This window comes from Misgurnus anguillicaudatus, chromosome 7, assembly GCF_027580225.2.
Source record: "Misgurnus anguillicaudatus chromosome 7, ASM2758022v2, whole genome shotgun sequence".
Lineage (NCBI taxonomy): Eukaryota > Metazoa > Chordata > Actinopteri > Cypriniformes > Cobitidae > Misgurnus > Misgurnus anguillicaudatus.
Window position 1 is genome coordinate 21,340,271 of NC_073343.2, and position 27,975 is coordinate 21,368,245.

Genomic DNA, 27,975 nt, shown 5'->3' on the forward strand with positions numbered 1-27,975 from the left:
TAATAGAAAGTCAGAATCCTTTAATTTATTAGAGGCAATTTTTGTTTAATAAAGGACAAAGATGTGCAAAGGTTTAGCCACAGAGAATACCTAATCCCAGCTTCAAACTGCTTATTTAGCTTTTAAAATATGACCAGAAAAATAAAGGTGAACTCCTCCTAAATGTGGTAGACAGCAGTATTTTGAGAGTTTAGAGATGACAGTTCCAAGTTACAACAAATCTTGCTAGTACATTTGTTAAAAGGAAGCCACTAGTTTGGTATAGACATGAATGACAAGCTCTTAGTAACTACGGCCAAACATCGTGTAGAACTGGGCGGGTTTTTTCCCACAAACACACATCTGACCGGGCTGCAGTTTCTTCAAGGGGTCGAAGGGGATACACAGACTCTTTGCTCCCATTGAAGGTGCCCCAGGCTCCAGATCTTGATCCCTGGAAGAGGGAGTGAGAGAGGTGTGTTAATACGGTCCATGTCTGCAGGTATGCATACGTACAGTTAATCAGAAACTGGTTATCATAGAAACAATAACCTGAGGGCCTAGACATACAGGTCACGTACACACTGCATATTAATTCGGTTGTCACTTCACCTTTTAATGCTTAATCCTGTTCTGTACACACACAGTTCAGTAATTTACGGGAGTCATTCTACAACCGCATTCTACAACCGACTTAACTCCCGCAAAATGCAGGTGGTGACAACCGAATTTACAAAAACTCTGCACAGTGTGTACATAACCGAACTGAACAACTAGTAGTTAATCAAGTGTTTAAACGTTCATCATAAACAGGACAGGTCTCTCTTCTGAAAAAATAAATGTTTAGAAGAGGAAAAAGTCTTCTGTATGCGCGGTTCAGAAAATGACAGAGGAACAAGCGTTTGCTGACTAGTGTTGCCAGATCTTGCACTAAAAAATACAGCGAACAAGAAAAATCCCAAAATAAACCGAAATAAATCTAAATGCTTTACCTCAAAGATCAAAATATTGGGACCGGCACCCTCACACTTTATTAACACCAAAAACTTGATCGCTTCATGAGCCAAAAGCCATACACGGTTGGGGGAATAGTCTACTCATTTTAAAATATGTTATTACCTTAACTAAGAATTGTTGATACATCCCTCTATCATCTGTGTGCGTGCACGTAAGCGCTGGAGCGCGCTGCGACGCTTCGATAGCATTTAGCTTAGCCCCATTCATTCAATGGTACCAATCAGAGATAAAGTTAGAAGTGACCAAACACATCAACGTTTTTCCTATTTAAGACGAGTAGTTATACGAGCAAGTTTGGTGGTACAAAATAAAACGTAGCGCTTTTCTAAGCGGATTTAAAAGAGGAGCTACATGTTATGGCGTAATAGCACTTTTGGGAGTACTTCGACTCGGCGCAGTAACACCCTCCCTCTCCCATTATGAGAGTGAGAAAGGGAGCGGACTTTTCAGGCGAGTCGAAGTACTCCCAAAAGTGCTATTACGCCATAAAATATAGTTCCTCTTTTAAATCCGCTTAGAAAAGCGCTACGTTTTATTTTGTACCACCAAACTTGCTCGTATAACTACTCGTCTTAAATAGGAAAAACGTTGATGTGTTTGGTCACTTCTAACTTTATCTCTAAATGGTACCATTGAATGAATGGGGCTAAGCTAAATGCTATCGAAGCATCGCAGCGCGCTCCAGCGCTTACGTGCACAGATGATAGAGGGATGTGTCAACAAATCTTAGTTAAGGTAATAACATATTTTAATATTGAAAATGAGTAGACTATTCCTTTAAGCGCCAAAACGGAATTTATGTACAAAAAAGACGAGGACCTGGCAACACTGCAAGAAAGCAGCCTCACAAAAGCGTAAAATACACAACGCCAAGACGGAGGTTTAATTGCAAAACACAATGCTGTTATTATGTTGGTCAAAGCTAAAAGTGATAAGCACACAAGACGGCAGAACGTTGCTATGGTTATTTCTGTGTCAATCATCACATTTTCGGGAGTAAGTCTTGTTCCGTACAGACATGAAACGAACATTTAGGGGATTCACTCCCGCATTTTAATGCGGTTGTCACTCCCGAAAGTTTGCAGTGTGTACGAGACCACAAGTCAGTCAGTCAGTCACTAACCTGGCTGTTGTCTTCTTAATCCAGTCCTCACACTCTATTTCTCCACAGAAGGGTATTTGTACAATCTAAAAGAAAAAATATATAGTTAGCTTATCAAAATGTTAATTTTCCATCAAAGATCTATGGTGTTCACTTACTTTTCCCAGGTCCAGTTCTTTCTGGAATTGATCCATACTGTCTGCCACAACCATGTGCTTTTTCAGGTCATCAGACGCCCTGAAACAAGAGGAAAATCCATCCATGAGTCATTATTACAAATCTGCTGGCAACGAGAGATGGCAGAGCTTTAATGTGGTGATGATGCCAGGTGAATAACAAGGACATGTTATTCAACCAATTATCAAGATTTTTTTTTCTGATCATAATGTGTACATACTTCTTAAAAAGATTGTTCTGGATCTCATCTAGGAGGTTTGCTATTTTCTTCTCCGTGTCAGCCTCTGGTATGGTGATCTTTTCTCCTGTGTCTCTCCTTACTGCAACAAACTGGCCCTTCTTTAAGTCCTTTGGCCCAACCTCCAACCTTATGGGTACACAGCAAGTAATGCCACAGATGAGAACCTCCATACCTTTAACTCCCAATGGTTAAACTTCCAGCCAGGTGAGTAGTTGTCGCGTAGGTCTGCCTTTACTCTGATGTCGGCCTTCTGCAACCTGGAAAGATATTTGGAGCACTGGGCCAATATAAGGTCTTTCTCTGCTTCTGGTAGAGTGGCTGTTATTCCACAAGGAATGATGATCACCTGTAGAAACAGTGTGTGCAAATGAGCATCCAATGCTACTGTCCATCATCCTTTAGAAAAACAAGATACCTGCATACCTGTAGACAGGCTACTTTGGGTGGCAGTACCAGGCCCATGTTGTCGCCATGAACCATTGTTAGGACTCCAATGGTACGTGTCGTGATTCCCCATGAGTTCTGGTAGGCAAACTGCTTCTCGCCTGGTTTTTTAGGGTCTTCGAAGATAATCTCAAACATCTTGGAAAAGTTCTGGCCCAGGTGATGAGATGTGGCCCCCTGAAGGAGTGATACGGTTTTAAATGTATGACAGGGCGTTAATAGTTCATTCTTGTATCCTCCGGGACTGAGAGCACATTAGTCTATTTGGGCTAAAATTCAACTACACAAATTTCAGACAAAAATCTGTGTGGTCTTTTCAAATGTTAACATCTCACACGGACAGGCTTTTATGGTCCTTGGATAAATATTAGAAACAAGCAATAAGCAAAACAATCCTAGGTGCTTGCTTACCCTAACAGCGATAAAATAACATTGTCCACAATATGTATACTCAGGGCTTGACATTAACACCCACCAACTCGCCAAATGCGGGTAGATTTCGGCTGTGGCGGGTAAGACAGCCAATCCCACTAGTCACTTCGTCCTATTGTCAGCCGGTGAGATCGCCGATACACAATAGTATCGGGGGGGTTGGTGGGGGCTTGGGGCGAGGCAGTAGTTTACTCATTTATTTATTTATTTGTTCATTTTCACTTATTTATGACAAGTGACTTGATTGGTGGACGAAAAGAAGCAAGAGCAACAGTGTTATTACCGCAACCTCTTAAAAACTGATGCCATTAATCCATCTGCATCATTAAGTCCAGGCGCTCTAAAAATTTACTGTGTCTCAGGGAGTGGGAACAACAAACTTGCTGGTTTTAACACTCTGCGCACCTAACAACCTCTCTAGTGCAAGGAAATGTCAGAGCCGCGTGTATTACAAGTTCAGGTGCTAAAAAGGGTCCATGCTATGCACATTCAGGTCCTAGTATTTTCTTAGGTTTGCTCATCAAGTTATATTGTCTTGGTAATGTCAAGAAATTATGACAAGTTATGATGTTTTGGTTTATGTCAAGTTGTCATGAAGATATCCCAAACAATGTCATCTTAGAATTAAAAATGACATAATTGAACGAATGACACTTAAATGACAGTTGTCATAAACATGAAATAAAATCTCCTTGATGTTCATGACACGTGTCATGTCATGATTAGGGATGTCCCGATCCGATATGCTTGATCGGTATCGGGGCTGATCCAGGCCTTTTGGCTGAATCGGAGATTGGATCGAAGACCGACAACATGACCGATCCAATTCCGATATGTGCGTTAGCCGTGGTTGTTACTGACAAGCTATTAAAAGGACAACGTAATATAAAAGCACCCTAAACGTTTTATGCACTATATTCAAAGTCTTTTAATACACTCAACAGCTTCATGTGAAGGAACAAACGCACATTTAACTCTTTCGCCGCCATTGACGAGATATCTCGTCAATTAAGAGAAAACGCTTCCCCGCCAATGACGAGATTTTCTGTCTTTCCGCAATACCGCTATTATCCACCAGGTGGCACTTCCGCAACTTATACAAGTGGCACAACCCGGAAGTAGCGCCTCACGTAAAAAGAGAAAGAACTCCGCGTATGTTTTAAAGATCGCTCTGCATCTGATCTCTATCAAAAGTCCTTCGCCAAAATGGAATTATCTCAGCTTTTTGCTCAAAATTGGGTGTTTTTGAATAAACCTACCCATGTTTGAGAGGTGATTACAAGAGAACTAAATGAAGGTAGGATGAAACGTTTTTTTTTTTAAATCAGAGGGTCTGTTCTTTCATCTGATATATTGTTTGTTTATATATTTAAAGAAGAACATTTCTGGAAGGCATTAAACTTTTGTGAAAATAATGAAAAATGCTGGTGCTGGCTGTCAACTTTTTTTAAAAACGCTGGCGGGGAAAGAGTTAATGATATTTGAGATCACAGAAAAACTGTAACGTTAACTTACTCGCAAACTGGGTTAATCCACTGGTGAAGCGGACAGATGAAACGCGTCATTCACACACACACACACACACACACACACACACACAAAATAACTGTAGGCCATTTTAAAGATCTGAAATAGCCTACAGTCTCAGTAAGCCGTTGGATGGATGTAATTCACTATGTGCTGCGCACACGATGCATCTATTCTCTTTGTGTTTTAACAGTTATAAACTTTCCATTGCGGTGCGAGGATTCCCATGAGAGGATGCTTCAAGAGCATTAATTCTGCACCCAGAAACCCCACGAACGTAGCGTGTTATGACTTAGGCGCATCAATGTGCACCCGGAATGTGCATAAAAATTCCGGTGAAACGCATAATTCTCAAAATATCCATCTGCACACTAAAGCTTTTTTACTATGACAGTTTTACGCAATTAAGAAAAAAAATGTAGCATACTTAAATGATCAAACGTACCTATTATATGTTCTCCTAAACACTGTCATGATTAATATTTACTAATGTTTCCTGTAAATCATTTTAAATTATTGATTTTAACATTGAAAATAATACTAGATGTAGCAGAAAGCACTATAAACATTTAATTACAATAGTATCGGGCAGATATCGTTATCAGTTGATATACGGAATCGGATTGGAAATGAAAAAGTGGGATCGGGACATCCCTAGTCATGATTACGAAGGTGTCATGTCAGTCTTATGAATACCCCTTCTAGTAAAGTGTTACTGAAAAGGTTTGCAAGGGGGCTTTAGAAATCAAATGTTTACCTGAATAGCTCTGCCGCTGGCTGAGATGAAAGCCTCCACAGTAGTTGTGTAGTCTCCTCCTGCAAACTTCTCCTTCTCTGTCTTCCTGCCCTTGACGACAGGGATGGCCATCAGCTCCTCATACACCCGAGCATACAGTTCTAGGATCTGCATAACCTACCCACATGATGGACATAGAGAGGGAAGGTCAAAAACACAGAACGGCTTTCAACAACATCGGTATGCAACTGATGAATGATGTATGACAAGGCACAACTAACCTCCTCTGTGGCTTCTTCCTTTGTAGCAAATGCTGTGTGTCCCTCTTGCCAAAGGAACTCTCTGGTCCTCAGGAAGGGCTGTGGGTGCTTGAACTCCCAACGCTTAAAAGAAGAAAAGGAGAGGATTATGAAGCCAACAGCTAATTCTTTTATGTTCATAAAAGGGATATGGAGTTTATGACACAGAGATTAAAACTCACCACAACGTTGCACCACTGGTTAAGTTTGATTGGCAGGTCTCTGTGCGATTGAACCCACTTGGCATAAGCGGGGTACATCACTGCAAAAACACAGTGAAAAAGTACATGAGATCACGAGACAGGAGTCTGATTATTGGAGGAGCTTTTAATGTGAAGGCAAAATTCGCTCACCGTCTCACTAGTGGGACGCACAGCGATGGGCTCAGCCAGTTCAGTCTTTCCTGATCTTGTCACCCAAGCAACCTAATGAGAATTTGCAGATTAAAAGTTGAGTCGTGCCACAGATAATAACAACAGCCTAGTTTAACACAACTACTTGGCAGTTAAATGGTTTATTCTGTATGCCACTTTGCATTGAGTTATGCCATAAACCATAAACTTTTTGAAACCACCCTACAATTTTTTTTCACCTCTGGAGCGAAATCTGCAATATGGGTTTTCTCTTTCTCCAGGGCAGCCTGGGAAACAAACATGGGGAAGTAGCAGTTCTCCACACCCAGCTTCTTGATCTCACGATCAAAGAATTCTTTGATGGCATCCCAGATGGCGAAAGACCAGGGCCTCAACACGTAACAGCCACTGACGTCATAGTACTCAATCATCTCAGCTTTGGTGATAACCTGAAAACCGAAAATCGAAAGTGAAATCAAACTGACAACTAGGCACATGATTTATGATCAAGCGACTTGCAACTTAACAGCACAGACGTACCTGTGAATACCAATCAGCCAGGTTTTCCTCTTTTTTTGCTTCTAGTCCAAGCCTACATTAAAAACACAAAGTGAACCTGTTGTTCTTGCTTTCAACACTTTCAAATACATAATCTTTGTAGCCATCTGTGACCTCAATGAAGTGTTCACAAACACAGCTAATGGTCTGAATAAATCATTCAGACAGAGCTGCAGTGTTTGATGTTTAATCTTGGAGGACAGAACCAGTTGTGGCAGTACCAAAAAAACTGCAAAACTTTCTCAAGCCTCCGATCTAGAATATCCTATCAGCGAAGTAAACCTTTTGGGACTTATTATTTTAACTAGCTTTCAGGTACTCCTACATATCGGACCATTTGTCATCTGTCACCTCTTAAATAGACTCAATTATCTTAAGACATCTCATTAATGTCTCACCGTGTTTGTTTCTTTGGCCCCTGGCCATCTCCTGATCCACCTGCTCCAGCATCTTGACCTTGAGGTTTCTCTGCTCCCTTCTGCTGCTTGCGTCCTCCACCGCCTCCACCTCCTCCCTGCTTCTCAGACTTGTTCTCTCGCTCCTTGCGGCTCTTGTCTTCTCCTCCCGTGTTTCCTCCTGGTGTTGTCACGGGTTTGTATTCCTCCCCGGTGAGGGCTTTATACTGACCTTTCAGCTCCAGCAGAGTCTTCAATGCTTTATCCACTTGCTCCTGAACAAATACATCATACAATACCATGAGCATTAAATACAGCCATATTGAAAATTATATAGTACGAGATGCAGGATGAAACATGGAAAAAACTTCATACGAGTTTAAAAAAAAATGAGTAAGTATTAAAGGGGACATGAAAATCTGACGTTTTCTACGTTTATAATTTGGTGCTATAATTAAAGTGCTATAATTTGGTCCCCAGTGCTTCTATAATGTGAAAGAGATTAAACCAGTAACTTAGTTTTGGTAAACCATTCTCTGCAAGCATGTGAAAAAATAGGTCATTGAAATTTGGCTCCCCTTGTGGTGTCAGAAGTGGATAATACCGCCCCTTAATCGGCACTATCCAACCACGCCACTGCCATTTAGTGCAGTTAACTAATTTGCATTTTAAAGGAAACAGCCAAAACGGCAATTTTTGCTTACATCTACACATTTGCAATTTTAACATGCTATAATAAATTATCTATATGGTATATTGAGCTAAAATTTCACATACGCACTCTGGGGACACCAAAGATTTATTTGACATCTTAAAAAAGTTTTGTGAAATGACTCCTTTAAGTAATCAAAATTTTGGTCAAACAATTTCTTTAAGAAAACAAAATTAAACTCTTTCCCTGCCATTGATAAGTTATTTAGTCAATTAAGGGAAACTGCATCCCTGCCAATGATGAGTTTTTACGGTAATAAACTCCTTGTATGTTTTGCTTATCGCTCCGAATCCTATCTCTAACAAAAGTCCTTTACGAAAATGCAATTATCTCAGTTTTTTGCTCAAAATTAGGTATTTTTGAAGAAATCTACCCATATTTGACAGGTGATAAAAAGAGGACAAATGAAGATAGGATGAAACATTACATTTTTTTGTTTGAAAGCAGGGGGTCTGTTCTTTCATTTGATATATTGTATGTTTATATATTTCTAGGCATGCAACTAAAAATTATTTTCAGAATCGATTAATCGAGCGATTCTTTTTTCGATTGACCGACTAATCGGATAAAATATAAATATTTACTTAATTAGATGTTTTCACATATTATAGCTAAATAAGGCACTAAATTAGGGTATTCACATGTAGAAATGTACTTTTAAAAGTGCAAAATCCACACACTACTACAGAGTTTTATTAATATAATATTTTGATTAAGATATTTTAAGCCTTAAATTAAAAAGTTTGTGCAGCTTTTAAATAGTAAAACATCTTTAAATGTCAAAATATCAATTAACAAAATTAATTTAGTCTTAGGGATGTGCTAAGAATTTTGCCACAGATTAATAAACTAATTTTAATCTTCAGCTTTAGACCTTGATGAATATTAAGATTTTTTGTTAAATAAATAAGCCATTACGATATAAAAGTGGTGATATACATCCGTTGTTACAGTAAAAAATTACTTTAAAACAGATGCTTGTGGTTCATTATTATTTTTATGAAAACCCAACAACAATTAAACAACCATTTATTAAAGGCGGAGTCCACGATGTTTGAAAAACGCTTTGGAACAGGAGACGGGCCGACTACCAAAACACACTTATAGCCAATCAGCAGTAAGGAGCGTGTCTACTAACCGACATCTTTGCCGGGTTGCGTATGTGTGGGGCGGGTCTATCAACAGAAGGTGCAGATTCTATTGGGGTAGGGGCGTGTTTGTATGAAGAAACAGCACCTGACATTTTGGGGCTGTTTACACTTGGTATTAAGATGTGTTTTCGTTGATCAAATCACAAGTGGACGAGAGAGACACATCACGTTTACACCTGGTATTTATATCAGTCTCTTTTGTCCACTTTTGACCGCTTCTGTCCTGATTACTTTGAGGGGGTGGTCTGTGGGCGAGTCTCTCTGCTGTCATTTAAACGCGAGCGGGAGTAATGACGAGTTTATATGGACGCAAACTACTATTTTGTCGGAATCCGCTGCTTGCGTTGTAAGTTAACATGCGGCACAGTGTTTTGTACATGAATATGTTAGAGCTTTCGCTAATATTTCAGCGCAATTGATGAAATAAGATGGCGCAACTTTCACACGCTCGCAAAATGAAACTACACGGAGATCAGCCGTTTTAGTTTTATCAATGAAAGGCTAAAAATAGCGCTGTACACCATGTGTTTGTGCCAGAAGTCAGAAAAGACGTAAAACATTGTGTTCAGTACCTCCGATTAAATAAATAGGCGGAGAGAAGGCGGTCACAGCTTGCATTGTAGGCTATGATTAAAACGTGACTGACTTTGAGCAGGCAGCTCCCACCGTATGAAGAAACAGCACCTGATGCATGTGCACCTTGGCCGACGGTGGTGCGGGCGCATGTGACATTTAATTTTTATCGTTTTATTGATTAGTTGTTGCAGCTCTATACATTTCAAAGAAGAACATTTTCCTGAAGGCATTCAACTTTTGTAAAAATCTTTAAAAAAAATGCTGGCGCTGGCAACTTAAAAAAAAAAAACGCCGGCAGGGAAAAGAGATAAAGACATAAATCGAATAATATGAAAGAACAAAGCAACACATCTCTAAATCCTAGTTTAGCTAGAACAACTGAATACACAAAAGCAAACAAACCTTAGGAGCTTTCTCTGCTTTGAGACGTCTAACTTGCTCCCCCTGCTGGGCTATATCTGCAAACAGCGCTTGAGCCTGAGGGGAGGAGCTGGACTGAGGTTGGGAGGAGCTGGTTGATTGTTGGGTGGGGGGAGATTTTGAAGGGGCAGGGCCTGTCGAAGGAGGCACGCCTGGTTTGTAGTCCTGTCCAGTTTGCTGCTTGTACTCAGCTTTAAGACTGAGCAACTGCTTGACAGCAGCATCTATCTGATCCTAGAAAAATTGAGGATCGTTAAATACATTTGGAAAATAAAATAATGTTTACCAACATAAAAAAAAGTAAAAACCTTGGGCGCCTTGTCTGTTTTCAACTTCCTCACAAGTTCTCCTTGTTGAGTTACACGTTCATAAATGGCCACAGGGGAGCCGTCAGAGGGGCTTGACACGGCAGGTGTAGTGCTGGCAGGCTGTGATGGAGAAGCACCAGCTGGTGGAGCTCCTGGCTTGTAATCCTGGCCCGTCACTTTCTTATAATCTGCCTTTAGCGACATAAGTTGCTTTACTGCTGCATCAATCTGTTCCTGAAAAGGGAAGGTTTGATAAGGTGTCATTATTTTGCTTGACTGATTTTGATCAAAATAAAAAAATTCCTTGTCTCACTTTTGGTGCTTTCTCAGTCTTCAGCTTTCTAACCACCTCTCCTTGGTCAGCTACGCGTGCGTATAAGGCAGCAGATGAGCAGTCAGATGAAGGTGCAGAATGTGGGGGAGTTGTGGGTGGACCCATGTCTGGTTTATAGTCCTGACCAGTAAGCTGTTTAAACTCCGCTTTAAAAGCCAAAAGTTGTTTCACTGCTGCATCTATTTGCTCCTGTAAAATGGTGTTGACATTGCCAATAATGACTTTACTGTCTAACAATTTATAAATTAAATATATAATTTAGCATTATACATTTCGCAGCATATCAAGTTTTAGAACAAAGCTACAGAAACAAACCTTGGGTGCTTTCTCTGCTTTCAGTTTTCGAACCACCTCCCCTTGTTCTGCAACACGCGTGAAAGGACAAGAAGAGGAAACAGGACTTGGACTTCCACCTACAGGAGTGGGGGCGGAGCTCTTTAGTGCTGGAGCAGAAGTGGGCGGTGTCATGCCAGGTTTGTACTCCTGTCCGGTGAGCTGTTTGAACTCAGTTTTGAGGGCCACGAGCTGCTTTACAGCGGCGTCAACTTGATCTTTAGGGGCTTTATCTGTCTTAAGCTGCCTGACTAGATCTCCCTGAGCTACAATACTAGAGAACAGGGCAGAAGCATCTCCTGAACTGGCTGATGATGGACTGGTGGTCGAAGCTTTTTTGGCTTTACTGGGAGCAGCAGACTCGGCCTTCAGCAAAAAACAAAATGGAAAGGGTTTTTATGCGTAAAAATAACAAACAAAGCAGTTGGTGTAAAGAATATGGACATTTCTCTGTACTCACTGGTTTAGCAGAAGCCTGGCTCTTGCTCTTGTCCTTGGATCCAGCAGTGGGCATATCTTTTGTGTGTCCATCTGGGATGTAAAACAGGACACAGGGGCTCTCCTTACAGCTATTAGGGCTAAACAAACCATAAATGAGACAGACAAAAATTATAAAAATCAAACATTTAATCAATAGAGGAGCGATTAAAATCAAGTGAAATCAAGTCACCAGAAAAATTATCTCTGCAAGTATGTAACCAGCATTTCTAGTTACGCAAGTTCAATTTTATGCATCATTACATCTGTAGTCAAGCGTTCCTGTCTCTGTATTGCATTAAAGGGGACATATCATGAAAATCTGACTTTTTTTCCATGTTTAAGTCCTATAATTGGGTCCCCAGTGTTTCTATCAACCCAGAAAATATAAAAAAGATCTTAGTTTTGGTGAACCATTCTCTGCAAGAATTTGAAAATATAAGTAATTGAAATTTGGCTCCCCTGTGATGTCAGAAGGGGATAATAATAATAATAATACCGCCCCCTAATCTGCACTATCCAACCACAGCACTGCCATTTAGTGCAGAGATCAGCTCATTTGCAAAAAAACTGCAAATTTTTGCTCACACCTACAAAGTGGAAATTTTAATATAATAAACAATAAATTATCTATATGGTATTTTGAGCTAAAACTTCACATATGTACTCTGGGGACACCAAAGTTTTATTTGACATCTTGTGAAATGTCCCCTTTAAATATTTTTCTTGGAAAAAGCTTTAGAGTAGATTTAAAAGACTAAATGATTAAGTTAGAATAGATTCATTGTGTAACCTGATTGGCTCATAGGGTTGATCACAGATATAGAAGCCCCGCCTCTGCAGCTGTATAATGTCACCTTTCTTCAAATCTTTAAGGCAAGGATCTCCCAGCATCTTCTCCTCCATCTGGAAACAAAATATACATAAATGTATATTAAAGCGTGGAAAAGAAAAGATGAAAAACTCCACATAAGTAGCTGGGCTACATTCACAATGCAAATCCAATTTTCCATTTAAACAATTTATTTAAAACTTACGTACGTGCACACGCAACATACCTTGCTGTTCTTGTTGATGTAACTCTTGAAATCATCATCTTTGCCTAGGACTGGTTTGGTGATGAGATGCTGGTAGTTCACACATACAGTGGGCACAAGGGGGGCATGGGCGGTGTCAGCAATCCAGGTGATCTTAGTGGTCTTTTTATAATCTGTGTTCTCCAGGTTCAGACGAGCCTCTATAGAGGATATCACTCCACTGCTGTCCCTACAAAGAAAAATTCAAAAGAGTGCATTAAACAAGCAGCCACTATTCAATGCCATTAAAAGGCTAGAAAGAGCCAGGATATTATTTAATAGCTCTAAATGTGTTCGGCCAAGGAAAGGAAGTTAATGATGCTGAAGAATTCCTAAATTATTCATTAAATATTGTCCTTTGTGTGCCCAGCATGTTTTACAGATGGCTTTACCTGTGGATTTTGGTGATGATAAGGTTTCCCCAGTTGATGAAGGTGACCATCTCACCCTCTGTGAACGTTTCGGCATCAGCACCCTCGATAAAGACCTTTGGCCCGAACCACACCTGCTTCATTCCCACATCTGCATTCTGAAAAATTCCACAAATTCCAACTGATAATCATTTTCACCAGACAAGGCCCAGTTTACCAGGCATGGGTAGTTAGACAAATCTACAGAAAGGCAAATAGATGCAAATTCCAAGAACGTTTTTTTTGGGATTCAAATGGGAATTCCCTGCTAAATGTCTTGTCATTGTCAAAAAACACATCTTTTTATGCTACTGACAAGTTTAATGAATGCATGTGTGCAGCATCTATTACCTTGGGATGTTTGGCAACCTCTTTCATCTCCTCCTTGGCTTCAGAAACGTGGACTGGAACGACCTGAGAGCTTAGCAGGGCAGTGTATCTTGGGGCTACTGGGTCAATGACCTAACACAGTGACACAAAACAAATATATAAATGAAACAATTATTTAGGCCAGAGTAGAAGTTATTAATGCAAGAAAAAAAAATAACTCAACTATTAAGTCTTTTATTGTTCACACACTGTTCTGCAGAGACCAGAAAAGCAACTTAAATGGATAACACATGATGGAGGGAAAAGAATGTGATGAGATAAGGTAAGAGAGGATAGATACTGAAAATGAGTGTGAAATGAAGAGCAAGGGAAGCCCAAACTGTACTATACTGTATACAAAACAGATTCTGTATAAATAATGATATCTGCCCAAAACACATGTGCAGCTTTAGTTGGGTCAGCTTACATTAACCGTTAAAGCATTGATGTTCTTCTTTAAATGGGACAGGAGTGAGTCATTATGTGTGACAGCCATTTAAGTTTTCAGGTTAGAAACAAAGGTTTTTAAATGTGTATCTAGGTATGTCTACAGTGAAATAACCATTTTTGTTTTCAATGATATCTGCCAGAAGCTGTATGAGGGAGAGAATGATTTATAGGACAAACACAGAATGTACATGGGATAGTCTCCTCACGGAAATGTGCCAAAAATAAATATCTAGCTAAAATGTTGCTTAAGGGTGAATTACAAACCAGTTCAAATTGTTGTCTTTATTCAGTGAAACACAAAAACATTTCTAAGCTGTTCTATGGCCCCATACACCTGCAGCTAAATTCGTTTGTCGGTTCACCGTTTAGTGCTTAATCCTGTTCTGTATGAAAGTGACAACAATATTATTAACTCCGCAAAAAGCTGGAGTGACAACCACTTTTACAGAAATTTTATGCAGCTACAGAACGGAACTGTAGATGTTGATATACGTGCGACAGGGACATTGCAAGTCTATTCGGTACGCTTGATGCAGAAAACCACAGAAAAACATGTATGAGTGTTTACTTGCTCGTGCTTAGATGGGGTCATATGATGCAACTTCATGTTTTTTTGTCTTTGGAGTGTTAAAAGCTGTTTATCCAAATAGAAGACCTGTAAAGGCTTATCCACGTCTCCCTAAAACATCTCATTCAAACACATATCTATGCACTGGGTAGGAAGATTTGCAATACACTGTCCAAATGTATATGCAAAGAAATATTCTTACTACAGCTGCCATGTCGTGGAGACGCTGTGCTTTGGCAGCTGTGCTTTGGGGTGTAACATTTCAATACACACTTAATGTATTCGGCCAATCACAGCGCACTGGATAGCTGGCCAATCAGAGCACACCACACTTTTCAAAATGACGGGGCATAGAGAAGCAACAATGTTGTACAGTATGGTATGTAAAAAATAATGTGTTTTTTAAACCTTAACCCTTTAACTGGCACAGCCCTTTTTGAGTGGGGGGTTGGTGAAAAGGTGATATATACACCTTTAAATTAATATAACTAATATAACTTTTTTTTGGTCTAGAAGCCTAATTTTGGTTTTAATTTTGGTAATTTCTGGCACTTCAACGTGTCTGGAGGTGAAAATATTATTTTTTTTAAAGCAGTTTACATTTATTTAATACATAAAATTGACAAAAAAACGGAGGTTTGTGCTGGTTTGCTTTGAGGTTTGCTGCATACTTGTGTCACAAATGAATAAATTACAGTTACTGCATTATTATTACTGCTAAAAGGTTTTGAAATATGAAAATTACATTCTTAGACGTTTCCAACAATATATAGATTTTTTTCGTGATAGATTAACATTTACATAGAAAATATTGAAATAAACCTAGGTGTCTCGCTCACGGGACAGCGCCAATTAACTCTTTCCCTGCCATTGACGAGATATCTTGTCAATCAAGAGAAAACGCTTTCCCGCCAATGACGAGTATTTCCATCTTTCCGCAATACGGCTATTATCCACCATGGGGCGCCCTTCCGCAACTTTTTAAACCCGGAAGTATTGCCCTCTGGCAAGCTGCTGCATGTCCGTGTCTGTTTTAAAGATCGCTCTGAATGGGATCTCTATGAAAAGTCCGTCACAAAAATGGAATTATCTCTGCTTTTTGCTCAAAATGTGGTGTTTTTGCAGAAACCTACCCATATTCAAAAGCTGATTACAAAAGAACTACTCAAGGTAGGATGAAACGGTTTTTTTTGTTTGAAAGCAGAGGGTCTGTTCTTTCATTTGGTATATTGTATGTTGATATATATCTGAAGACGAACATTTTCTGGAAGGCATTAAACTTTGGTGAAAATCATGAAAAACGCTGGCGCTGGCTGGCAACTTTTAAAAAAAATGCTGGCGGTGAAAGAGTTATTGGGTTAAACAGCGTAAACACATTGCATTGCACCAAATATACAATTACGATATAATTTTCTTTTTGCAAAGTCATATGACCCATATAATATTCATTTGGTAAAACAGCGCAAGTATGCAGGGTGGCAGATCGTTGCTATGGTGGTTACCTCTGTGTCAATGGCATTTGCGGAAGCGAGTCTTGCTCTGTACACACATGTATCCATCATTTAGGGGATTCACTCTTGAATTTAAATGTGGCTGTCACTCTTGAAACTTTGCAGTGTGTACGGGGGCCTATGTAGAGTATAATTCATTTCTGTGTGCCAATTGTTTACATAATAGGCATAAATAAATAAAAATATTCAGAAGACACTCGACCAAGAGAAGTCAATGCTTAAATACAATAGGACTCGCACACTTATCATTTTAGCTCCCAAGAAAAATTTGGGAGTTGTGAAATCCAGGCTAATTATAAGATTAGAGGCATCACTTTCACTTCAATCTTTAACATGACCTTTGTAGATATCAAGGCTAAATTTCACAGAATGTTCTTTCACATTATTTATGATGATTTTATGTTGAAAACAATCAATCTGACTTTAGCTGATATTTGATCTTTGGAGAGCTTAACAACTGTCCACGTTGTTGCACAAAAAAGTTTCTGAACGAGATAATGGATTTTTCTTTTAAAACAAATGCAGAATATTGATAAAAAGATTATGTGAAAGAGATAAGGGAATAGAAAGTGAGGGGAAATGCAGGGGACATGTGAGGAAAAGAAATAAAAAGGAAGGAGGAAAAGGAGGAGTAGGAATACCTTTTTACAGCTAACTGGCAGCTTGTAAACAGAAGAGTGAGATGCACTTTAATGCAGAACGCGACACACAGCTCACAGATGGACAGAACGGGAAGAGTTTCAGTGTGCATATCTCAATAACTCTTTCAGCTTATTTAATATAAGGACCAGGCCCATGAGCGGCAACTAAAAACTTGAACTGAATAGCCAAAATGATCTGAAGATTTTATATTTCCTGACCATAAAAACAACACTCCTGCTCTCAAACAAAAAAAGAATGTAGAGAAATTTTGGTGTAAAAAAGCAGAGAATGAATAGCAAAAAAGTAAGAAGATGATGGCTGATGAAGATGACCAATCATGCAGATAACCAATAAAATACACAATATTACAAACATGTTTCTAGCTTTTGAAAGATGGCTGTTAATATGACTTGAAGATAGAAGTATCAATAAAGACAACATGAGCCAGGTATAAAGCAAAAGCTGCGAAAAAAGGTAAATGATAAAAGCACTGCAATGTCTGACAGAACAAAAACAGATGCAGGGGTGAGTTAGTAGGTGAGTGGTAAGCTATGGGGTACGCTAAAGAAAAACACCACATCTGAATAAAATCTTACCAGCGACTTCAAAGATTAGCACCTGAATCCTTCAAGATTAACTTAGAATGTAAAAAGACTACCTAGCCAATCAGTTTAAGATATTTTAACAAGTGAATGAATGTGATCACAAGGACCAGCTGGAGAACAGGTGCAGTCATGATGAATCTTGGGTGTGGTCACAATATTTACCTTTTTGTTGAATGACCAAATCTTGTCCCACTCCATGTTGACTACAGATCTTGAACCTCCCTGATTGTAGAATAAACAAAAGAAAATGGATGAGATTATGGTTAAATACAGCTAGAATAGATCATCTCTTTTCATGTTTGGCCCAAATAAATCATTTTGATTGTAAAAAAAAATATTAAACACACCTGAGCAGCAATGAATTGTTTAAGTCCCTCAACAGTCATTCCTCTTCGCAAAACACCTCTGACTGTTGGGAAACGAGGATCATCCCTGTAGGAAGGAATGGAAAAGCGGTAAGATCTAATAACCATGACATTTAATACTTAAACACTATGGGGTGGTTTCCCAGACAGGGATTAGACTATTCCTAGACTAAAATAACTGTAAGATCTGTCCAAACTGAAAACCACTTGCACTGACATATCTTAAAATACACCAGTGCCCTTTATTTTGCCTCAAAATGCACACTGGTTATGTTTTTAGTAAGGCATGTTTGTTAAAACTAGTTATATTTCCCAATTTATCTAAGACCTAGTCCTGGTTTAAGATAATCCCTGTCCGGGAAACCACCCCATTATGTGTTAATGAAACTCACCAGCCATCCACATAGCCCTCATTGACAAACCAGGTGAGCTTCCTCTTGGAGAGCACAGTGTTGTTAAGATTAAGTCTGGCATACTCCCAGATGTAGGGTTTACGTATACCCAGCGCATCTATTACCCAGTAGAACTGCTCGTCTCTGTCGTGGTACTCGGTCGTACGCAAGGCATGCGTCACACCCTCAACGCTGTCCACGATTGGGCAAGCAAAGTCATATGTGGGGTACACTCTGGGAGAACAAAAAAGATAAGACATTTAAAGAACGTCTCTATTTTCCAGAAATATTTTTGTCATTTGGTTCTTGCATATACAGGCACAAAGCATTTTGTGAGATGTATACGTATAGCATGTATAAACTACTGAATAGTAGGCCTGTGATGGTTGTCATAACAACTGCACCATGCAACGTGCCATCGCGGTGGTGTTCACATCACAAACTATAAAAATATAAAGTATCACCTCGCCCAGCGAGACTCGCTATTCCAAGTGCGCCATTTACAAGGGTAGGCAGCTGATATCAGTGATGACCTTCTGGCTTGGGGGAAGAACAATGAGGCAATATATCCTCTTTCCAGCGAGGCTGGAAAACCATTATAACTTGAACCGTGTGTTGTTTCACGAATGAAAGTGCTACAATAAACACGCACATAGCTGCTGATCCCATGGGTGCTCCAGGGCTCGGCTCGAGCACCCACCGAAATGGCCAAGCAAGCACATATGCTCGATTTGAATAAAAAACGCTTTTGATATTTGGGAGCCTCTCCAATTAGTGGCTCTCGCGAGGGGCATTTCGCGTCTAAAGCCACACAGAAAACGCTTTCCATTTTATTCAAGCTGGGGTGCTCCTGAGCGTCTGCCTTACCATCGTAGTGGTAAAATACTGCCACTGTCACAGCTCCACTGAACAGATTATACAACTTGTCTTAAACATTTGAAATCACTTCAGAAGAAATACCGTATCTTCTAGACTACAAGTCGCTCCAGAGTATAAGTCGCATCAGTCAAAAATGCGTAATAAAGAGGAAAAAACATATAAGTCGCACTGGACTATAAGTGGGTTTAATTTAGAAAATTATTTCACAAAATCCAAGAACTGACATTTAATCTGGAAAAGCAAGTTATTCAACTAAACAATAGCACACAGAAAAGCAGGCTGAACAGGTGTCTGTTTAACGTAACATTAACAGTTATTCAGCCAACACAATAGCATACAGAACATACCTGGGAGGCTGAATAGGCTAAGGTAACATGACAAGCCAAATCAAGTTCACTAAACTTCCAAATAGGCATGGGCCGGTTACCGGTTTCAAGGTATACCGAGGTTTTAAAGAGTCAAGGTTTCAAAACCACAAAAATTTTATGTGATACCGTTTTCAAGGTATAAGCTGTGTTTACACAAAATTAAGTTAAATAATTAAGTCATGTCATTGATTTAATGTTAACATTTAATATTATTAATACATTTTAATTTTATAATTTTGTATAATTTTTTGAAAGAATGTTATAATTTAAGGCCTTATTTTTGCCAGGCATACATGTTGTATGTTGCTTAAAAATAAAATGTATTGTGTCCAAAGTTGTTGTTTGTATATGTAGACATTTGAAAATAAAAAATTGTAGTGTTGCAATGGCAATACTGCTAAACCGCGAAAACGTGGTATTTTTGTTTAAGGTTATCGTACCGCCAAAATATCGTCATTCCACATAACTAAATCCATTGAATTACATAAATATAGGAGCAGCATATAGTGGAGTCTCACGGCTGTAGACGGTAATGGTCTCTTGGTTCATATTAATTTTGACATATAAGTCGCAACTGACTATAAGTCGCAGGACTAGCCGAACTACGCAAAAAAGTGTGATTTATAGTCCGGAAAATACGGTACATAAATCATACACAATTGTCACCAAAAAGGCTAAATGTCATATATCAAAAACCAAAAGCTGCATGTAGTTTTATTAGATTAGAGACTTGAACAATGCCTTACTTGTATGTGCTTCCAGTGCGAGGATGAGGAGCATTTTTGCAGCGGTACAATGTGGGGTCACGCATACAGCCATTGTTGGAGTTCATGTCAATCTTCGCTCTCATGCAGCAGGTTTGGCCATACTCAGTACCTTTCTTCATCTCCTCCCACATCTGCATGTTCTTCTCCACCGCTGCGGCACACCAAAAACACGTTCATGGTAACATATTAAACCAGCACTCCTAAGTAAATAATATATTCTATAAATAAGTAAAAACAAGTGTTGCACTCACAGTTACTGCGGTTATGCGACTCTATTCTTTGCTCTCTCTGTTGCTTCATGAGGTCTGGAGGTGTATCATCTATGTAGGCCTTGCCCTCCTGCAGAAGTTTCTCTGCCAGCCGCTGGATGGCGGGAAAGTGATCACTTGTGTAGGTGAACTGGTCTGGTTTGATTTGTAGCATGGCTACGTCCTCCAGGATCACCTGCAGCAAGAAAGCACCCACCGTTACTTTGGCAACTTAGGAGTCATGGCTTAGCCTTAGCGGTTACAGCAGGTATGTTGAACCCTGAAGCTAAATTATGCAGAATTGTGGATGACTAAAGAGCCATAAAGGTATATTGGCAACAAAACATTACGTAACACTACTGTCATACCTTTTCAAAGTCCTCCTTCTCCTTCTCAGGGTTGGTGTCATCAAAGCGCATGATTAACTTGCCCTTGAAAGTAACCTGGTAGTGCTGGTTGAGCAGAGCTGCCTTGGCATGGCCAATGTGCAGGGTACCCACTAGCCTCTGGGGGAAAGCGCACAACAACTTTGCCCTCCTCAGCCCCAGGAAGCTCCACAAACTTTCCCAAATCCTGTTTCTTCTCCTTTTGCACAGCCTACAAACGACAGAACACGCAGAGAAATTCAAGTAGATGTATTAGAAGAAGTTACACAAAAATTATGCAAATTCATTATTCAATTATTTTATTTATTTAGAGCTTTATTATTTAAAGTGAAAAGGTACACTCACATTGGCTTTGCTGGCAGTGATCTTGCTTGCCCATTTACTACCCACAGAACTGAATGGCACCTGAGAGCTCAGGAAGGAAAACCAGCGACACAGATTTGGGTATGAGTTTGACTTGATGTGTGACTCGCCATTACCTGAGGGTCAAAGACACACTTGAGCTTTGATATATATATATAACTAAATGATATTACACGCAGCATACTTGTTTTTGTTGCACTGCTGACATCTAGCATAGCAGATGGAGCATCATGCAAAAGCAGATTTTTGTAGCTACCAAAATTCGCTATTCACACCCACACACAAAAAAGAACTGACCTTTGAGAGCAGCCCACACAGAGAGGTCAGCCAATGTCACACTGTGACCTACAAGAAAGGTTCTCAGTGCCAGAGCTTTATCCAGCTCAAGCAGACCACGAGACAGATCTGACTGACCACAAAGACGACGGGCACTGAACTCCAGCCAATGATCAACCTGCAAGAAAGAGAGCAATTTTAAGAACATTTCCCACAATAGACCGATTTATTTTGAATCTGAACATTTTGAGATCGTTAACAAATCACCGTAACAGCCCATTCTGGCAAGTATCAGTTCCAAATATCTACCAATATGGTAAAAGGGAAGATTCCACAAGACTTTTTAAGAAAAAATAATCTTTGGTGTCCCCAGAGTATGTGAAGTTCTAGCTCAAAATACCATATACATTATTGATTATAACATGTTTAAATTGCCACTTTGTAGGTGTAAGCAAAAATGTGCCGTTTTTGGGTGTTTCCTTTAAAATGCAAATGAGCTGTTGCTGTGGTTGGATAGTGCAGATTAAAGAGAGGTATTATCCCCTTCTGACATCACAAGGGGAGCTATATTTCAATTACTTATTTTTTTCACATGCTTTCAGAGAATGGTAGATCTTTTTCACATTTTCTTGATATAAGCACCAGGGAACCAATTAAAGCACTTAAACATGGAAAAAAAAATCAGATTTTCATGATATGTCCCGTTTAATAGATCAGTGGTTCTCAAACTGGGGGCCGCGAGATTGTGCCGGGGGGCCCTAGTTTTATGACATTCTATAAAATACATTATTTATCATGAATTCTGTGAAATTAAATCTAAAAAAATAAGGCAGCACTACTTTGTGTAATATAATGTTTTGTTTAATTAAAATGTGAAGTTTTAGAACTGTTTTCTTTGGGGGGCCGCAAAGGAATGCATCGTACACAAAGGGGGCCGCACGCTGAAAAAGTTTATGAACCACTGTAATAGATGGTGTATATAGTTTATATTTTGGAGTGTGCATAATTTACTGGCAAAATAAACCAATCCTTTTCATTTAAAGGAATAGTCTACTCATTTTCAATATTAAAATATGTTATTACCTTAACTTAGAATTGTTGAATCATCCCTCTATCATCTGTGTGCGTGCACGTAAGCGCTGGAGCGCGCTGCGACGCTTCGATAGCATTTAGCTTAGCCCCATTCATTCAATGGTACCATTTAGAGATAAAGTTAGAAGTGACCAAACACATCAACGTTTTTCCTATTTAAGACGAGTAGTTATACGAGCAAGTTTGGTGGTACAAAATAAAACGTAGCACTTTTCTAAGCGGATTTAAAAAAGGAACTATATTTTATGGCGTAATAGCACTTTAGGGAGTACTTTGACTCGCCTGAAAAGTCCGCTCCCCTTCTCACTCTCATAATGGGAGAGGGAGGGTGTTACTGCGCCGAGTCAAAGTACTCCCAAAAGTGCCATTACGCCATATTACGGTGGGCTGATCTGATAATAGTTATACATTCAAGTTATATTAGCAACACCGTCTGGCGGCGTGATGTGCGGCCGGTTCCCGCAGCCCGCTGGTCAAACTGTGCAGCCTCTCTGCTCAACAAAGTATATAAAAGTGCTCAACCTGCTCAGCAGGACCAAACATGTACAGGAATTTATAAAAATACGGTGTTCAATGAGCGGTTCCTCCTCAAATGGCATAGCCTTTGACATCATTTGATGTAAAAAGCCGCAGAACGCCTGTTTATTACAGTATGCGGTCGTATCCGAGTGTGCTGCAGCTGCTGACCGCGGCTTCTGCGTATAAAATGATCATGTGATTCGCTATGATCGCATAAACAATATAACAAAGCATCCTTTTATTTCACAAAACAATATATTTGAGATATTATTTGATAGACTAGTAAGTGTGGATTAAGGATGTTTAAAAATCTCTAGCCTGGTGGTCAGGACATGAATGGATCAAATCAGCAGATTTGCGAAGTTTTATTTATCCCCACATATATCATAAATAATAATTAGCATGGTAACTTTGCAGTATACCACATTATATATTTCCTACAATGTATATATGATTTCCAAACTCTATACGTAAGTATTAAATGGCAATAAATGTCTCATCTGACATTGAGACATTTTAAAAATGATATATATATATATATCTTGAGTGATTTATGTACCCATTAATCGACAGTGGTGGTTAACCTGCAACACGCCCTTTAAGTATCTCGCTATATTTTGATGTCATCTGCATGTCGGTCTGCTTGGCACTGTATGAAATAAAACACACCCATGGCTATTGTTTTTGGAATAACTTATCGCGAGACAATAAAATTGTGTTTTAATCTCAGTACATCGGTTAATGAAAACTTTGATATTCCTGCAAAAGTTTTTTGTCGACATTTAGAAAATAACGCAAAAGTTTTGTGCAAATCTTTAATGGAATGGCAGCTAGTTGGGTGTTATTAATGATTCCTAACCTCAGTTTGCTCCATCGTGTTAGAACCGTACAGTCCCAATGCTGGAGCCACTCGGGCAAGATATCGTGAGATGGAGTTCACGTCACTGAACTGCACCTTACTGAAAAGGAGAAACATTAATAAAATAGTTGAAAAAGAAAGTATATTCCAGGTGTAAATAATATATTTTAAAACAGCATCTGTTTTACTCTATATGGAGGAAATCTACTGATTTTATACTCACTCAGACACAAGAAGCATTGTGTCTTTACCCTCCTCAACAGAAAGATTGACACTGCCTTTCACATGTTCAGCAGCCAACAGCGCCCCTACAGGCAGAGTAATGAAATTAATTAAAGTTGCATGCAAATCCATACCAAACAAAGCAGGGTATTTACATAAGAATATGGCAGATGCTTTTATCCAAAGCAACTTACAGTAAATCGCTTAAGATAAAAGCATCTGCCATGGAAATTCAAGCCATTTTTTTTTTTGAATTTACAAGCTTAAAATGACATGCCTGCCTATTTCTAACCATCTTTGTTTGCTTGCTTTTTATGCCATACAATGACTAGCTATTTTCATGTCAACCAGGCAAAAAAAGAATACGAGATATAAAAATGTCAAAACTCAGTTTAGTCTGACTGCTAAAATTCTTCATCTGACATTAACGACATATGCTGTCCTAAGTGACCTACCCAAAAAAAAGTATCTTATGAATCATGCGTATAACGCTTATACACTAACATACAGGGCTCCAGACGAACTTTTTTAACTAGGAGCACGGTGGCCCCCAACTGAAAAATGTTTTAGGGGCGCAACCAGAAAATTTAGGAGCACACCGTAAATCAACATGGAAAAAGAAAATCCTTTTTGATAGATGCAGAAAGTACAATGCGATGTTTTCAAATTCAGTGTCACATAACAAAAAAAGGTCAAATTTACTGGTCGCACATGTGCGACTGGATGTAAAATTCAGTGGCACACTGTCAAATTTTGGTGGCAATCTGGAGCCATGACATACAAATATTTGTTTGTTAATTTTTTTATTATATTTTAACTTGGGAAATTCTATAGTGGCAATAAAGTAAAAATGACTGAAGAAACATCCATAACAACATAAAACTCATTCTTTAATCTTGAATTAAAAACATGGGTGGAGGTATGTGCAAGCCATGAAAACATAAAAAGCTCAACCTCAGATTTAAAGGGGATTTTCAATGGTATTTCAAGCATTCTGACTTATTAACACAGTTATAGAGTTGCTTCCTCATGCTAAACGTAGCCAAAGTGTCAAAAAAGCAGTTGGACGTGTTACAGAGTATTTCTGTGCCGAATGCACTTCGCCAGGGTTCGTACAAGTTTTGGAAAGTTTTTTTCGATTACAGGTCCAGCTGACGTTTCAGGGGTTTTCTATACGTAGCACTTCTTTATATGGGCACTTCCCCCGGAAAACCCCGTCCACCCATCAATCAGCGGGAGACGCTAGAACTTGCACAGTGTTGGGTAAGTTACTCAAAAAAAGCAATTAATTACTAGTTACTAATTACATCTTCAATCATGTAATTAGATTACTTCACAAATTACTCTCTTTAAAAAGTATTTAATTACTTATTACTAATTACTTTCTAAATCCTATTTAGTACATGATACAAGGATAGGCTTGAAATGGCTCGAAGAAATAATATATAAAAGTACATCAATTATTCTGGTCCCAATTCTCTCTATTATCTAACTATTAAAGGCGGAGTCTACGATGTTTGAAAAACGCTTTGGAAAAGGAAACGGGCCGACTACCAAAACACAATCATTAGTTAAAACAGTGTTGTATAGTGTTGCATGACTCGTACTCGCTCCTCCCGCGATATAACTCCTCCTCCTTCATTTTTTGGAAAGTTATCGGAAAGATTTAGTAAAGCTAATCTTTCTTTTATAAATCTGATTAAACTAAAGACTCTTCGGATATACAAAGGATGTAATACTACTTTATAGGTACTCCAGATTAACATCAGAAATGCAGACACAGTGTGTGTTACGTGAGCTTTAACAAAAAGTAGGTGTTTTCAAATGACATTATAAGATGTATTTACTAAAGTAGTTTATCTACTTCAGTGTCTGGGACATTTAGCCTACAACATAATTACTATTTTCTATAAATTATTAAGGGGTGGTTTCCCGCACAGAGATTAGCTTAAATCAAGACTAGGCCTTAGTTTAATTAGGAAATATAACTACTGTTTTAACACACATGCCTTGTTAAAAAAAATTACTTGTGTGCATTTTGGGGCAAAACAAAGGGCACTGATGTATTTTAAGATATGTCAGTGCAAGTTGCTTTCAGTTTGGACAACTCTTAAATGTATTTTGGTCTATACTAGTCTAATCCCTGTCCGGAAAACTGCCCCTAAATGCAAGAAACTTGGGAGACTATAAATTAAATAAATTGTATATAATGTAAAATTGTTTAATTACAAAGAAAGCAGCTTAACACAGCTTTATACAGAAAGGAAACATCCCTTAAATGTCTGCATACATACAATTAAAACACATGCTTGATTATAACAACTATACAATTTCAAAATAATAATATATTGTTTTTTCTGGTATGTATATTGCAACAGAAGAAATGTTTCATTAGATGACTTGAAAAGCTCTGTATGAAAGGAATTAACTTATGCATTACATGAATACTTGTGGGTTTAAAATAGTTTCACTTAAAAAAAAATGCTGTTCTGCGTCGTGACTACGAATGATGCGGGCATTGCGATGATGTTGATGCTGTAACGATAACATAGTAAGCAATTAACTTTCGGTTTTGATTTACTGCAATGAAACAGTTATAATATTATTAATCTGTTCCAATTAATTTCTAATTTAAAATATTTACGAACATGTGCACATCAATATAATCTCACTCTAATATATAAAGAAACATTTTCGACAAAAAGGGTGCCCTACTGCACAAAACACATGAGTTTGACAGCTGTGGGATACTCTTTCAAATGGCTTGCATCAGCCGGTGATACTCCTCCCCCAGCAAAGGACGGTATTCTCCTCAACTCAACTCATTTCATCAACATTAACATTATTTCATTCAAAAACAGCATAACATACCAAAATTGTATAACAGACCGGCTCTAAAACAACAACCGGAAGTCTGCTCTTTGTGAGAGTAAATATCCATACCCATACTAATAAGTCCATGCACAGTGAGTTTGATTTGCTATTAATCAAAAGCCATCATACAAGTTACCATAAAATGCCCTTGCTTAGATTTTCTTTCTTTTAAAATGCACTGTAATGAAAAGAAAGGCCCATGCGTCCCATAAAAAGTCAAACAGATATTGCAGGCTATGCCACGATGGCACGAGGATCTTCTGTGTGTCAATTCATTGAGCTGTGTTCGAGCTCAGTTGCGACTTATTTGCGCACCTAGCATGCACTAAATGCAAAATATCGCACGTGTACTTACCTAAAGGTGGGTTGCTGCTGTTGATAATCAGGTTTAGTGCCATGTCGTACTCGCGGTCAGCTCGCAATGATCCTGTCACACTTTCAGCACCGACCTACTTCATTAACCAAAAACTGCTAAGCTCCGCCTACTCTGCATGCACAGCACCTAAATGATCCGGATAACACCAGAGCCACGAAAAAAGGTTCCGTTGTAAAGCAGATATGAGGTATGGTAACAATTCATTTATTTTAAATATTCATTAACAAATTTGTACAGGAAAAAATTTTAGTTAATTACAAAACCACTAACAGGAAAAAACTGTGAAATAAAATAGTGTCAGATGCAGTATTATTTCCAGAGTTTCAGATAAATGCTACAGAATCTTCATGTTTACTCTAATGCGACTCCAGCGACACCAAAAGGAATTGCAAAAATAAAGTAGCCTATGCGAGTAGTATTTGCCTGCACAACCGGAGGCTGCAGTTTCACTAGATGGCGCTGTCACAAAAATCTAGGGTCCTAGAACTGCGGTCCTGAAACTGCAGCCTCCGGTTGTGCAGACCGTTAATGTAACACAAAGCGTTGGTAATGTGGGATCATAATCTGTCACAGGTTGTCTTCCAATATAAAATAAAATGTCCATCAAAATAAAGATGACCAAAGTGACCAAAGAATAAAGGGAGAAGAAAAAGAGCAGATATGCCAGCAAATTTACAGTACAGTTATCCTTAAAGGGGACATTTCACAAGACTTTTTTAAAATGTCAAATAAATATTTGATCCCCATAGTATATAGTTGAAGTTCTAGCTCAAAATACCATATAGAT

General features: G+C 38.8%; 1 protein-coding gene and 1 non-coding gene across 2 annotated transcripts; both read right to left on the bottom strand.

The window, feature by feature from the left end:
* On the bottom strand, positions 1 to 27,325 carry LOC141365337 (bifunctional glutamate/proline--tRNA ligase-like). Its single transcript, XM_073869572.1, is given in 34 exon segments — positions 1 to 433; positions 2,120 to 2,184; positions 2,257 to 2,335; positions 2,496 to 2,655; positions 2,688 to 2,862; positions 2,940 to 3,137; positions 5,677 to 5,832; positions 5,937 to 6,038; positions 6,137 to 6,213; positions 6,304 to 6,379; positions 6,547 to 6,756; positions 6,848 to 6,899; positions 7,264 to 7,535; positions 10,102 to 10,353; positions 10,428 to 10,661; positions 10,741 to 10,950; positions 11,077 to 11,460; positions 11,555 to 11,672; positions 12,365 to 12,477; positions 12,630 to 12,837; positions 13,040 to 13,176; positions 13,409 to 13,519; positions 17,365 to 17,424; positions 17,550 to 17,634; positions 17,960 to 18,193; positions 19,953 to 20,124; positions 20,225 to 20,417; positions 20,590 to 20,712; positions 20,714 to 20,818; positions 20,953 to 21,086; positions 21,268 to 21,424; positions 23,717 to 23,816; positions 23,940 to 24,024; positions 27,168 to 27,325. Coding segments are annotated over 34 exon segments (5,031 nt in total). The 5' UTR covers positions 27,211 to 27,325; the 3' UTR covers positions 1 to 282.
* Positions 6,986 to 7,118, bottom strand: LOC141365429 (small nucleolar RNA SNORA47). The gene has a single exon (XR_012370647.1). It is a non-coding gene; the product is annotated as a small nucleolar RNA SNORA47 (small nucleolar RNA).
* Positions 27,326 to 27,975: the final 650 nt, after the last annotated feature.